Raw genomic sequence first — 15,761 nt, forward strand, 5'->3', positions numbered from 1 at the left:
GTCCTGCTTCACTGATCCTACATACGCAACCACTCACACGTATGGAACTGTATGGTGGATGAAAATCTGACAGTGCTTTTCTGAATTCGTAACTCCATCGGTTTTGACAAGATCTCAAACGGCACTGGCTTAAATGCAAACCCAAACCATCACAGAGCCTCCACCCTGTTTTACAGATGGCTGTAGACACTCACTGCTGTACCTCTCTCCTGACCTCCTCTGTACATACCAATTCAAACCAAAAATATCATTTTTAGAGTCATTACTCAGACCTGTTGCCACTGATTTTCAGTATAGTTCTTGTGTAATTTGGCAAGCCCCAGACATTTCTCCCTGCTTCCCTTCCTTGACTTCCTTGACAGTCACTGAGACCATTTTTGCTGAGGATGGATCAACATCTACAGGGCCGGAAATGAGTGGTGCAAGACGTTAGCACAGTGCTATATGTTACTGCTAAGGACTCCTGCTAACACTTGCTCTCATTGTTGAAAATGGCTTTAAATTATAAGTGTGTTTGTGTGTGTCCCTCCCAAAAGTAAAAGCCTCCCAGAGGAAGCAGGAGACCACAGGTACGCATACACTCACATTCATCTACAGTAAGGTGCTGCTCTTGTTCCTATTTTTCTGCTCTCTGTTACCTAATCTAAACACAGCTTTCAGGAACTTCTCTTTCTTTATGTGTAAACCTGTTCTCAGGAAACCAGTGTTAAAGTTCTGCTTTCACTGCGGTCGGTCCGTGTCCATGAATCTGACCCTGGGCAGGCGCTGCAACAAGGTCTCCTACTGCTCCAGGACCTGCAAGCTCAACTCCTGGGAAGAAAGACACAAGAAAGAGTGCATCCAGGTGTCAGGTGGGAGTCAGAGCCTCTCCACCCAACAGTTAGAGCCAAACTTCAGCAACCTTAAAATATTTGATGACAGTTTGTCACAAGTGCTTTGAATATATGAATCACTTATCTGAATAATAAAATGATATTTAGAGAACAATTGATGATGCAGAGAATTTGTGAAATGCTAATTTAGTTTTGGAAGAATAGAGCATGTAAATACTGTATTTCTTTCTTTCCAGCATCTGTTAACAGTGCCCAGAAAAATGATGTATCAAAGAAGTCCCAGGGCTTTGTCTGCCATCTTGAAATCCAAAAAAGCCCCCAGAGTGTCCAGTTCGAATCCCAGAGAGAACTAAAGCTGTTGAGCAAGGCAGAGAAAAAGTTCTAGAGCCAAAGCCAAGTCAATGTGATGGAAAATTAGAGCCACAACTGATGGATATTAAAATTTCTGTTTCATTATGTCTAATATTGACTTAGCTAATTTAACAAAGCACTCTTAGATCACTTTGTGAGGAACTTAAAGGAGAAACGTTCACAGAGGAGCAGGGAGTATTCTTCTGTAATGTGTTTCAGTAAATTAAAGGAGAGAGGAGTTTAATAGTGTACTGTATTGTTGGGTTCTTAGAGACATGGATTGCAAATAAAAGTGCAAAATGGACTATTAAGGAGTATTAGTACTAAAAAACAAACAAACATGCTGATTGGCCTGTTAGACTGGTTTGCATTAGCAGCAGGGTTACAGTAGGCTGAGGTTGCTGCCTGTACTTTGCTTCTTACATCATACGCTGATGAGTCAGAGGGACGGACAAACAAGGACCAGGAACAGCTGGTGTGACCCAGAGTCAAGCAAGAAGCCACAGAAGGAAGGCTTCTCACAAAATCAGACCGAGGAGGAAGTGGAGGGATGACCGAGGACTTGGAGGAGCAGGAAGACGAGCTGCTCGCTCTCCAGAGTATTTTCGATGCGGACGAGTTTGTTCGGGACGAGTCGAAGTCTGCCGGAGAAATCCGAGTATGTGTCGAGCTTCCTGTCGGCTTCAGTGTGGCTCTCAGAGAGGGTAAATCAGAGGCGCCGGGGTTGTCAAACACGCGACTGCTGGACCGAAAAGGTCCGATCTGATGTTTTTGGAAAATGTTGGTTTGGAATATTAGGAAGCACCTTTACTGGTACAGCCTTAATCATCTACTTAAGATAAAAATGGGTTTTATGTAGCCAATGATGTAAAATGAGTTAAACACTTGTTCTGCATTAGGCGAGCCCGTAACAATGTAATGAGCATGTTTTTGTTGGCATTAAATGGGAAGTATGATGTATGAATTAAATATATCTATATTAAATATACCTTTGAACAGCTTAATGTCATCAAGCATCATTTATAGCTTTTGCTATTTGAGTTCATGTGACAGAATATATCAAATATTTTCTGTCGAATACACCCAAATTATTTAAAAACAAATAAACAAACATTACAGAAAGAGATTAGTTCATCTGATGAGCTCGTATTTTTCTTTCTAAGGTGAAAGTCTGCGTCAGTATGATATTTCCTTCCTTCCACCGCTGCTTTTGAACTTTGGGCTTCCTGAAGACTACCCTTCCTCCTCCCCTCCCTCCTTCAGCCTCACCTGCAGCTGGCTGACTCACACACAGGTAATCAGCAGTCAAGTCATTGTTGGTCACATGTTCAGCCTGCCAGTGTGTGAGAGGTTCACAGGACATTGTAGAGGCTCAGTAAAGATGACAACAATCTATTCTCCCTCTCCCTCCACAGTTGGCTGCACTGCGTGCTCATCTCGCTGATCTCTATGAGGCCACTGGGGGAGCTGTGGTGCTCTTCTCCTGGGTGCAGTTTCTCAGAGAAGACGCTCTGAGGTTCCTGAACATCCACAGTAAGCTGGATCTTCCTCCTGATGAACGCAGCACCCTGCATTATAACCAGGACCAACACGATGCTGAACTCTCAGAACCAAAGAACAATTCAGAGCCAGAGTTCTCTGTACCATCCTCGGAAGTTCAGGAGAATCCTTCAGACGGGAGCAGCGCAGACTCTCAGGGAGCTTCGGCTTTAGACTCCTGCAAGCATGACCAGAATGATCTGAACTCTCACCAGAGCCAGAGTGATCTAACCTCAGATTATCAAAGAGCTCTTTCTCCAGAGCCTGCACTCCAAAACCAAACCACACACACTCCAGATGTGACAATCCTCCAAGCCTCAGAGTTTAATGTTGATCTCCAGGATGATCTTTCTTCATCTGCAGAGAAATCCAAGCATCATCAAAGTGTCCGGGAAGATTTCTTAAATGAAGGAGATGCTTCTCTCTCATCGCTGCTTCCCTCCACCTCCTCAGGCACGTTAGATCCAAGTGAACTTGGAGCTGCTTCTCTGCCGGTCCAGCCCACAGATTCTCCTCAGAGTGAAGAGCAAACCCTCTCTGGTCTCTTTTTATCTCCATCACAGACTCTGCTGTCCCACATTTTGATTTATGATGCGGCCCAGAAACACAAAGTGTTTGCCACCACTTTCTTTGACTGCGGGGTTTGTTTTATGGGCCGGCTCGGGTCCGAGTGCGTGAAGCTGTCACCGTGTGGCCACGTCTTCTGCCGGGCCTGTCTCTGCGAGTTCTGTACGGTTCAGATCACAGAGGGGAACGTCCGGGATGTCACCTGTCCTCAGGCAGACTGCGCTGGTGCCCCTACACCTGCACAGGTAGAAGCTACACGCAGCCTTCAACCTGCAGAATGGTTTCAACAACTGTAGTGTTTGGTCCTTTTATCTAATATCAAAACACATTTTAAAAGCTGTTAAAAATAGCTACAGGTAGAAGGATCAAGGACAGAGGAGACAAGGAGAACTGATGACTGCCCTTTCTTGTCAAATAGAATAGAATAGAATAGAATAGAATAATCCTTTAATTGTCTCACACGGGGAAATTTGGTTTTAACAGCAGCCAGAAAGACCCATATACAAACAAACAGTACACAGAACAGAAACATACACAATATTTCTTACATATTTACATTAAGGACAATGGTTACTATAAACAGAGTACTGTACAGTTATTAAATTAAATAAAAATAACTACAGATAAGAGGCAAACCAGGTTGCAGTGTGAATCGGTTGATTAACTTATTGCAGTTACAGCGCAGATGTAAACATCTATGTTTGTTGGGAGCAGTTCTGGTTGTACAGTCTGACAGCTGCAGGGAGGAAGGACCTGCGGAAATGCTCCTTCATGCATCTAGGATGCAGCAGTCTGTCACTGAAGGAGCTCTGCAGTTCAGCAACATGCATGGAGTGGGAGACTCTGTCCATCAGAGATGTTATTTTGGCCAGAGTCCTTCTGTCTCCCACCACCTGCACTTGGTCCTGGGTGCATCCCAGAACAGAGCTGGCCTTCCTGATGAGTTTATCCAACCTCTTCCTCTCAGCTGCCGATAAACTGCTGCTCCAACATACAACACTGTAAAAAATGACGGATGCCACCACAGAGTCATAGAAAGTCTTTAAAAGCGCTCCCTGTACTCCAAATGACCTCAGCTGCCTAAGCAGGTAGAGTCTGCTCTGACCTTTCCTGTAAAGAGCATCAGCGTTGTGGCTCCAGTCCAGTTTATTATTCAGGTGAACACCCAGGTACCTATAAGAGTCCACTATCTCAATGTCCACTCCCTGGATGTTCACCGGTGTCAGTGTGGTGGGTCTGCGTCTCCGGAAGTCCACCACCAATTCCTTGGTTTTCCCGGCGTTGATCAGCAGGTGGCTCTGCTGACACCAGTCTACAAAGTCCAGAGTCCACCGTCTGTACTCTGAGTCGTCCTCACCTGTGATGAGGCCGACTATGGCAGAGTCGTCAGAGAACTTCTGTAGGTGGCAGTGTGGAGAGGGTGAAGAGGACGGTGACGGCACCCTGTGGGGCCCCCATACTGCAGACCAGCGTGTCAGAGACACAGCCCTGTGACCTCACATACTGTGGGCGTCCTGTGAGGTAGTCCAGTATCCACTGGGACATGTGTTGGTCCACTCCCGATAGCTCCAGCTAAACAGTGCTTACAGGCTTCTCCAGGTGAGTCAGAGCTCGGTGCAGGAGGTAGATGATGGCGTCCTCCACCCCAATGCCAGGCTGGTAAGCAAACTGTAGCGGATCCAATGAAGACCTCACCAGGGGGCGCAGATGGTTTAGAACCAACCTCTCGAGGTTCTTCATCAGATGCGATGTCAGGGGTACTGGCCTGTAGCTGCTGAGGTCCTTGGGATGGGAGGTCTTTGGTACCGGTACCACACAGGATGTCTTCCACAGCTGTGATACTTTCCCCAGTGACAGGCTCAGGTTGAGCAGATATCCTAGGATGCCACACAGTTCATCTGCGCAGCATCTCAGGAGCCTGGAGCTGATGCCATCTGGACCTGCAGCCTTCCGCACCTTGATCTTGCGAAGCTCGTTCCTCACTTGAAGTGCTGAGATAGAAAGAATGGATTTTGGGGGAGGGTGGTGTATGTTGGAGTCCGCAGAAGCCGGGGGTGGGTGTAATGACTGGGAGCTGGGAGGCGTGAAGCTGAGAGTTGTGAAGTCCTGAGATGAAGGAGAGGCAGTCCCTGAAGGAGATTGCAGCAGGGGGGGACGATGCTGTGGGAGGGGTGGGTGGTTGATCAAACCTATTAAAATATTATTTAGGTCATTCACCCACCCCAAGTCTCCTGCAGCCTGAGGGGTTGGTTTTTGTCCTGAGATTGTCTTCAGGCTGTTCCAAACCCCTCTGATGTTGTCCTGTTGCAGCTGCTCTTCCATCTTCCTCCTGTAGTTTTCATTTCCTTGCCTTATCTTCCATTTCAGCTTCTTCTGGACGACTCTCAGCTCCTGTTCGTGTCCAGATCTAAAGACTCTCTTCTTCTCCTTGAGGAGAGCTTTAATTTCAGGATTTATCGATGGCTTGTTGTTAGAAAAACACCATACCTTTTTGATGGCTACGGTGTTCATGTAATCTGTAATGCAGTCTGTGATGCTGTTGAGGTCATCCTCCAGGGGGCTGCAGAGGTTGTCCCACACAGTAGAACGGAAACAGTCCCTCGGGGCCTCTTCAGTCTCTGCTGACCATTTCCTTACTGTGCGTTTCAAACACAGAGGTTTCAAATGAAACCTCTGTGTTTGAATTTCGATCAGCTGACCTCAGTCTCACTTTGTGTCTCTGCTTGTTCATCTCTGTTGTGTTTGTAGGTGCAGAGTCTGGTAGGGGAGAAGCTGTTTGACCGCTATGACCGTCTCCTGCTGCAGAAGACTCTGGACAGCATGTCTGGTCTGTTTTCTTTCTGTTGCTGTTATACTGATTGTGTGATGAAGGCTTTCATAGACTGATCAGAATCTATTTATTATTACATTTCTGGGTTAGACCTGGTAAAAAGAACATCTTTAGCTCTTTTTCATAAATATCTCATTTCTTTTGGCATCTTTTTGTCTCGCAGATGTGACGTACTGCCCTCGAACATCCTGCGGCTCTGCCGTGATTTTGGAGAAATCCAGCAAGGCAGCACTTTGCTCTGAGTGCGGCTTTGCCTTCTGCGTCATATGCAGAAAAACATACCATGGAACGGGGAAGTGTGAGACCAAGAAAAAATATGCTGAAAGATATATAATAGACCTGCCACAGTCACAAGGTACACAGCTGTGTGACCACAAGAAAAAGGTTTCAAAGAATAATGAAAATGACAACATCCAGTCACAGTAAATGTAAAACTGTTTCACAAATGAGACTTTGGAGGTTTGAAAGTACAGGAGGTAACTGGATGATTGCTTTGAGTCGATGCACATGTGTGTTTAGTCCAAGTGTAGATGCTGGTGTCCTTTATGTGTCTCTTAGAGGGGGTGAAGGCTCTCTGGGAGGACTATGCCAGTGGCAGCAGGGAGAGGAAGCGCCTGCTGGAAAATAGATATGGCTGCAATTTACTGGTGTCCATTGCAGAAAAAAAACTAAGCGACAACTGGATTGCCAACAATACCAAGAGTTGTCCTGAATGCTTCACTAGAATAGAGGTTTGCACTCACCTGAGCACATTCGTACAAACTTGCGAGCACAGAGCAGTTCAGAGAGAGTTTCTGATTGAATTTGCTCATACGTGTGTTGTGCTTTACGTTACAGAAGGATGGAGGGTGTGACCAGATGTTGTGCACTCGCTGTAAGAAGATTTTCTGGTGGGACAGACTGACTCCAGAAAACACAACCGAACAGTTTTATGGGGGTCAATGTTCTTCCAACTAATTCTAAGAATCAGCACCACATACTGTCTCATAATCAGCAGGGGGCAACAAAAACAACAATGACAGGAAGGAATAACCAAACCGTTGGTTCCTTAGAAAACCCAAAGTGCTGTAAATTAACAAAAATTGCCCTCTTTGGCTGTTTTATTTGCCTTAGGCCGCAATGAAGCATTTACACTAAAGGTGTATGTTCTAATCAATTATCAATTATTCTTTCAGTTAATGGACAAATTATGTGGTCAGAAAACAGACACATTTGCCAGAACCCTGTTTTTTCAAACCAACAGTTCAAAACACAAATTTCTTTTTCTCCTGATGAACCAAATTAACTGAGCAAGTATTTCCCAGACTGATGAATTCCTCTGCTTTTAGATGTGTGCTGCTGTTAAGTACTGTTATGGCACAAAAATGCTCTGTGCAGTCATTATCACTGTAACGTTTGAACTCTGAGGGAAAAGACAGGTTCACACTGCCACAGATATATGCAGCTGCAACAACTACAGGTAAAGCTTCTGACCTTGACGTGCATGTTTCATTTCAATTCCAGCAGCAGCCTACAGGTAGATCCTGAACATGTGTCTTCTTTCCCCTTCCTCCACTGCCCTGTTATGACAGTGCAACAAAGACGCCAGCATGTTTGATTTTCTTGTCTGTCCAGGAAAAATCCTGCTTCCTCATCACTTCCTCATAAATGTCTAAACAGCAGTTTGCCTTTATAACCCACAGAAGGGGACTGCAGAATGCAAGAATACTTTTTAATTGTATCGGTTACACCTTTATTTTTCCTGCTAGCACAAACAAAATACATGCTTCATTAAAAAAAGACAAATTTACTAACTCTCCAGACTGGAACCACTGTAGCTCCAAAAATGCAGGCTCATCCTTTAGTTAGAACATCTTGAAACATGGCTCAATCACCTCACCCTCAACCCCAACTGGTCACAGCAGATGACTTATTCTTCCGAACTATCAAAAGCGAGTCCCTCCTTCCCACTGTTGCCAAGTGCATGCTCATGGGCGTTCATCTGATTGTTGGGATTTTCTCTGTAGGATCTTTAACTTATGGTGTAATATACTTTGCAGTGACTGTTGCAGGGGTACCATATAAATAAAACTGAGTAAATTGGAAATCAGTTTGAAATTCTAGAAAATTTACACTGACACATACAGTGTGTGCTGGAAGGAATTCTTAGATAAAGAAGCATGAATTCACAGAAAACATAAGCAACTGATAATGGTAGTAATAACCGTCAAATTGACTTCTTGGCTATACTCAATATATTTTTTATAGGTTTTCACTGCAAGATTTGACTGAAGAAAACACCTGCGATGCATTTTCTAAAGGTGTTGGCGGGTTTTGTTGGCAAAACACTTTCCTTTATACTGGTTCTCAAGTCAAAAACACAGATTTTTTACTTTGCTCTCAAGGCTTGCACAGATTTGCTTTGCTTGGTACCTAAAATGTGAAATACACAATCACTTGACTGTGTATTTCACAAACACAATTTTACAATTAAACAAACCCGATATTTAATTTCACAAGTGTTTCAGGGTGACCTTTAGAAAGTAGATCGCCACAGTGGACCAGGGGGTAACCTATGAAAAGGCAAAAACTGCAGTTCCTCTAATGATCACTTGAGGCTGGTCCCAAAAGTGAGTCAGTCCTCACAGACACTGATATTAAAAATGTCCAACTTAAAAAACAAAAACAAAACCCAAAGCAAAACAAACTTAACATTTACAAAAAATGTTACTCTCTGCAGCCAGTCTTTTATATGTAAGACAGCTGGATATCTGCTTAATTTATTTATAACTCAGCTGTTAATGTTTCATTTTTTTTAATTGATGTATTTTCTAAGATGTGGTCACTTTAATTGACAGATGCACAAACACAGGGATGTGTAGCCAATTATTTGGTAGGCCTTGCTTATGGTGATTAGGCCAGTCTACTAAATCCATCACATGATGGCACAGACCATCCAAGAAGCATCATTTTCAGTTCTAATAGCTGTTATATATGGGCTCAAAATGTGGTCATAAATATTTTGTACTTGTAAATCGGTTTTGTACTTGTAAAAAAGATTTGTGCGTGCGTAAAAAAGATTTGTGTGTGGACTTAGCCAAAAAAACCCCTGCAAGTTACAAGTACGAATTTTGACCCTATTTTTCTTCCTTTAAGCTGATTGGTCAATGTCATGTCAATCACAAATTAAACAATCCAATCAGAGAACAGATGGGTTTGGCTGTCGGAGGGGCACTTTTTTGAACTGCAGGTTCAAGGTTCAAGGTTCTTTATTTGTCACATGCATAGTTATACAAGTATAACACACAGTGAAATGTAGCCTGACACGCTCCTCGACATGTGCAAAAAAATTGGGGGGGGGGGTGTAGAGGAAGAACATTATATATAGCGCTGTTGAAAAGGCTGTGGAAGTCCCTGTGTTAAACACGTAGTCCCGTGACACAAAAATCACCAAATTCTGACGACCACAGGCTGTTTTCCTTTGTGGTGATGAAGGAAAACGCTGTGTTGGCATGTAAAAGGGCATTTATTCCCTTCAAAGACCTGCAGTTCAAAAAAAGCGCCCCTCCGACAGCCAAACCCATCTGTTCTCTGATTGGATTGTTACATTTGTGATTGACATGACATTCACCAATCAGCTTAAAGGAAGAAAAATAGGGTCAAAATCCGTACTTGTAACTTGCAGGGGGTTTTTTTGGGCTAAGTCCACACACAAATCTTTTTTTACGCACACACAAATCTTTTTTACACATACAAATCTTTTTTTACGCATGCACAAATCTTTTTTACACACACATAATTCTTTTTACACATACAAATCCTGATTTACAAGTACAAAATATTTATGACCACATTTTGAGCCCATAGTTATAGCTTAGCACTAATTAGTGTGTGTCTTGCAAAGTCCACAGACAGTGGGCCTCAACTATGTGTCATCTTTAATGTACAGTCTATGTAGTATTTCCCCCTGATTTCATGTAGCTACTAAGCTAAGATACCCTTTGGTCAGGCTATTTTCTAAGTACTTTGATAATCTGTCTCCAGCACACCTGCAGCTGTAATTTTGACTCATAACCACAAGAGGGCTGGTTTGCGCTCTTATAAATCTGCTGTACACTTTTACACTATTAATTAATTTCCACGTTTTTAGCAGTCTTTAAAATATGTTACTTGCTATCCTTACGTGAGTGGTTGATGCAGAACAGATGAGCAGCCGGAGAGAGGACATGAACTCTCGGATGCTGTCATCTGTCGTCAGGTAAGCTGATTCTTAATGCACTTGGTGAACTTATTGTTCCCCTGCAAACCTCCCAAATAGAAATGAAACACTGACTGTAGGATACAGAGTGCACACATCTCAGCTTGTTTCACAGATGAGCAGTGGGGAAATCGGTGCGGCTCAGGATAAAGGTCGACAGGGGCAAAGTACCAGTTAAAAACACACACAACACACACACTCTCACAAAGTACTGAACGCACACAAAGGGATCCCTAAAAACTAAAATTTCCTTCTCCCTACAGTCAGCTCTACTTTATGTGGCTTAATGTGTGTTAATGGTTGCAATGTCACAGTCACTAAGCCTAATGTGAGGAGTTATATCATCAGCTTTCTCTCTGCCTTCATCTCTGAGACAGTGACTGTTACATTTGCTCGATAGGTAGGAGGGCAAACAAATGAGCAAACATTTACTTTCCTTTTACTGACTGAGCTTTCTGAGCATTTTTTTTTTTTTTCGCCTGTCCCGTTTGGCTCTTTTGCCATCAGAATTATTGTCTAAAGGCAAAGAAAGATGCCCAACGGATTTACTTTACCAAATTGACCATCCCAGCCTTGCCGTAATGGTCCATTTGATTCACCTTTTTATTGTTTATTTTATTTTCACTTGCTGAATACGGGACAGACTTGACTGGAGGAAAGAAGGGGAGAAAGAAAGAGGGAAAGAGAAACAGCTGAGAAGAGGGACGGGGGAGAAGGGCAAAAAACAAAAACCAACAGAACGGGCAGAAAAAAAAAGAAAAGGAAAATGCATATGTCGATCACCTGGATCACCTGTTGAGAAAGAAAAAAGAAAACAAGCAGAAGAGAACAAGAGTAATAGAATAAACAACATCACAATGATATATGGGAATATGACAGTAAATACTAAATATTAAACATTATTGTGCAGCACATAAGATCAACAGAACACAGTGTGCTTTGAGGTAGGAGCCAAAAAGGGTGTAGTTTGTGGGTGCGATCACCCGTGTGTACACCTGTGAGCATGGACGCGCTTGTTTTTTTAAAAGGTTCCTTCATGTAATGATCTGCTAGAGGGTGTGGGGGGGCCACAGCCCCGTCCTCCAGGGCATGAAGCAGGTATGGAGGAGATCAAGACTCCAGACATCCAGAGGCCCCCAGAATACAAGAGACCAAGGAAGACCAACAGAGGGGCAGCCGCGCCACTGTCCCAGAAAGAGCTGAGGAGAGTCCCAGATGAGGGCTCACTCAGCAGCCGCGGAGCAGAAGCCAGGGGGAGTTGCAGTGACGCGCCCATGATCTCCTCCGGCAGCCAGCTGTGCCTGAGTGACCGAGCCCCAGGCCGAGAGGTCGGGGGCACCCCACCTCCGAAGTGGCCCGAGCGAGCCCCAGGCTCCAGGCCCCGATAAGCGGCCGCCAAGGAGTGAGCCGGTGTGTACCTGGACGCCCATCCCCGGACACAAAGAACCACCAACGCACCGATGTCTGAGGGAGTCCGCCACTGGCAGGGGAAGTGGTGGTAGGGGGAGATAGGCCTCCAAACCTTGGAGGGCCTGAGATGTCCCCAGAGAGGTGGCGCCTGACACCCAACCTGACATATAGACACAGACATACAGGCACACACAGACACAAACATCCATTCCCACCCTCATGCTCTCATATGCACTCATTCCACACTCAACCAACGTGGAGACGGACATAAAGAGACGCTGTACACACGATCACACTCCCCAAGCGTACTCTACAAACCAGGTCTAGGTACCCTTGCCCCTGGAGGGGGGAACTGCACCCAGACCCAGGTGGTGTTACCCTTTTCCCTGCGGTGGGGAGAGGCAGACCGCCCCGACTCCGCAGCAGCAGGGAGGCCCCACACTCCAGACCGCAGTCGGACGGCCAACTCCTCCTCCTAGTCCCCCCGCTCCAGCAGGCCGCAGAGAATGGGGGTGAGAGAAGACTCCAAACCTCCCTCCACCCGCTCATTGTAGTGTTGATGCATGTGTGTTCTAAGGTGCATTTAAAACCCAGGAGGGCTTGGAGCTACCTGCCAGAGAGCAGCAGGTAAGAGCATGGTCCCTCCTGCTAGCCCTCAATGTCTACGTGTATTTAACATTGAGAGGTGGGCAACGGCGCCAGGGGTGGGGTGTACACCCTGATGGTAATTTGGATTCCGTGTATCGTGCCCACCCCCAAGATCCTATATGTATGTGTAATGAGAGTGTGAGTAATGTGAATGTCTAAGTTGTGGGATAAAATTGAGGCAGAGGCAGCCAGAAGGGGGGGGGGGGAGCCTCCTCTGCACCCTGGTGACATACCCCTACTCCAAGGCCCTGCATGTGTGGGTGGTTGTGGTGGAGCGGGAAGAGGGAGGCAGCTGGAGATGGGGAGGAAAGGAAGGGAGGGGCAAGTGACCCCTCCCTGGGGCCAGCTCCCCCGCTGACCCCAGTAGGCACTCCCATACTCCGCGACCCGCCAGGGAAAGGGGGCCCAGGCCCATCCAGACCGGGGCCCAGTGCAACAGCGCCTCCCGGCCCCACAGAGCCCGGGACAGTCCACCCAACCCCACCACAGAGAAAACTGCACCCACCCCACCATCCACTCATCTTCCAGACTACATAAGACAATAGACGCCCAGGCTGAGATCTTCCTCCACCTCTCCTGTATCTCCCCCTCCTGCAGAGAGAGTTCCTGAAGAGCGGAAAGCTCCTGCAAGATGTGACAATCTCCCCCACCAATTGAAGAGCCCCCCAGGTGGCTCGACGCACCGGCGGCACCCTGCGCCAGGGCTGGGCCCCCATGCACCCACCCGCCCACAACCCCGGCAACACACCAACCAGGACCCAAGCCCCCGAGGCCCGGCCAGGGCCCCAGCCCAGAGACGGAGCGCCCCCAGAACCTCACGCCCATCCCGGACCCACCCAGGGGCAGCCAAGCTACCAGGTCAGTAACCCATGTCCGTCAGCACAGACCCTCCCCTAGCCCCGCTGCACGCAGCCACGAGGAAACAGTCACCTGAGAGCCAACAGAGCCCCTAACCGGACATGACCACTACCCCGGATTGAGCCCCCCAAGGAAGATGCCTCCGGGGAACCCCCCGACGCCCTAAGCCTGTCCCTACCCCCACACCAATCACAACAGTGAAGGCGGGACCAAACTATGACCCCCCACCCCCACTAGGTGATGGAGCTGATCAAAGGGGCCCAGAGCAATTGATCTGATGTGGTGGCAGAGGCTGTATCAAGACTAATGTAATCTAATAGATAATTTCTATATTGGTTAGAATTAAGATTATTTTTATTTTTCCAGTTCATGAGGACTGTTTTCTTGGCTATGCATAGGGCAGTGAAAACCATATGGGCGATATTCTTTTCTGAAGTGACATTATCTAAGCTGCCCAACAAACACACTAAGGGGGAAGTTGGAATGTTACATTTCAGACACTTTGATAAGTCTTCACATATCTCGCGCCAATTGCTGTCTAATTGCTGCTGCTAGTGGTTCAATAAAAATTGCAAACAGTGAAGGGGAGAGTGGGCATCCCTGCCTGGTGCCCCTCAAGAGACAAAAGCTGGAGGATGTCTGGTCATTTGTTCTGACACAAGCTGTTGGGGAATTATATAATATTTTTAACCAGTTGATGAAAGAGGCAAGGCAAGGCAAGGCAAGTTTATTTGTATAGCACAATTCAACAACAAGGTGATTCAAAGTGCTTTACAGAGACATTAGAAACAAGAACAAATAAAAAGCATGATTTAAAATTGATTAAAACAAGCAAATAAACTAACTAACTAATTAACAAACAAACAAACAAACAAACAAACAAACAACAGTATATAAAATCAAAACAGATAAAATCAGAACAGTAGATAAAATCAGTAGTTAAATGTAAGTTTTGAAATTTAAGCTTAAAGTGTGGATTTGGTGCTTTATTCAAATGCAGCTGAGAACAGGTGAGTCTTCAACCTGGATTTAAATAAACTGAGTGTTTCAGCTGATCTGAGGCTTTCTGGGAGTTTGTTCCAGATAAAAGCTGAATGCAGCTTCTCCGTGTCTGGTTCTGACTCTGGGAACTGATAAAAGACCGGATCCAGATGACCTGAGGGATCTGGATGGTTCATACTGGGTCAGGAGGTCATTGATGTATTTTGGTCCTAAACCATTCAGAGCTTTATAGGCCAGCATCAGAACTTTAAAGTCTATCCTCTGACGGACAGGCAGCCAGTGTAAGGACCTCAGAGCTGGACTGATGTGGTCCACTTTTTTGGTCTTAGTGAGGACTCGAGCAGCAGAGTTCTGAATGAGCTGTAGTTGTCTGACTGATTTTTTAGGTAGACCTGTAAAGATGCTGTTACAGTAATCAAGCCTACTAAAGATGAATGCATGGACTAGTTTTTCCAGGTCCTGTTGAGACATCAGATCTTTTATCCTTGATATATTCTTGAGGTGATAGTAAGCTGACTTTGTTATTGTCTTAATGTGTTTTTCTAAGTTTAGGTCTGCATCCATCACTACACCCAAATTTCTCGCCTGGTTTGTGGTTTTTAGATGTATAGATTGAAGTTCTCTGGTGACCTGTAATCGTTTTTCTTTGGCGCCAAAGACTATTACCTCAGTTTTGTTTTTGTTTAGCTGGAGAAAATTGTGGCACAACCAGTCATTAATTTCCTCAATGCATTTACCAAGAGCCTGTACAGGGCCTCGGTCTCCTGGTGACATTGTGATATATATTTGTGTGTCATCTGCACACAAATATATAGTTTATTTTGTTGTTGTTTATAATCTGTGCCAGTGGGAGCATGTAGATGTTAAACAGAAGGGGTCCCAAGATGGAACCTTGGGGAACTCCACATGTGATACTTGTCTGCTCAGATGTGAAGTTACCTATTGATACAAAGTATTTCCTGTTTTCTACGTATGTTTTGAACCAGTTTAGTACAGTTCCTCTTGTGGACCAAGAGGATCCAAAACCAAATTTGTGTAAAGTTGCAAATAGAAATTTCCAGTTAACTCTGCCCCTGTCTCAGGATAAAGGTCGACAGGGGCAAAGTACCAGTTAAAAACACACACAACACATACACACACTCACAAAGTACTGAACGCACACAAAGGGGTCCCTAAACACTAAAATTTCCTTCTCCCTACAGTCAGTGCCAGTCAGCTCTACTTTATGTGGCTTAATGTGTGTTAATGGTTGCAATGTCACAGTCACTAAGCCTAATGTGAGGAGTTATAGTTTTCTCTCTGCCTTCATCTCTGAGACAGTGACTGTTATATTTGCTCGATAGGTAGGAGGGCAAACAAATGAGCAAACATTTACTTTCCTATTACTGACTGAGCTTTCTGAGCATTATTCTGTGTGTGTGTGTGTGTGTGTGTGTGTGTGTGTGTGTGTGTCCCTCCTGTCCGTTGTGCCCTCCTGTCCCCTGTG

At 45.3% G+C, this 15,761-nt stretch overlaps 1 protein-coding gene across 1 annotated transcript; it reads left to right on the forward strand.

Annotated features, from left to right (window-relative positions):
* Positions 1–1,632: 1,632 nt before the first annotated feature.
* LOC146555067 (E3 ubiquitin-protein ligase RNF14-like) lies at positions 1,633–9,210 on the forward strand. Its single transcript, XM_085252592.1, has 7 exons — positions 1,633–1,888; positions 2,348–2,478; positions 2,600–3,535; positions 6,039–6,117; positions 6,284–6,475; positions 6,679–6,851; positions 6,958–9,210. The coding sequence occupies exons 1-7, from the start codon at positions 1,735–1,737 to the stop codon at positions 7,075–7,077; spliced, it is 1,785 nt and encodes a 594-aa protein (XP_085108718.1). The 5' UTR covers positions 1,633–1,734; the 3' UTR covers positions 7,078–9,210.
* Positions 9,211–15,761: the final 6,551 nt, after the last annotated feature.

The sequence above is a fragment of the Mchenga conophoros genome, linkage group LG17, assembly GCF_057382185.1.
Source record: "Mchenga conophoros isolate Kocher_MC1m ecotype Shallow Benthic linkage group LG17, M_conophoros_male_GT1.1, whole genome shotgun sequence".
NCBI lineage: Eukaryota > Metazoa > Chordata > Actinopteri > Cichliformes > Cichlidae > Mchenga > Mchenga conophoros.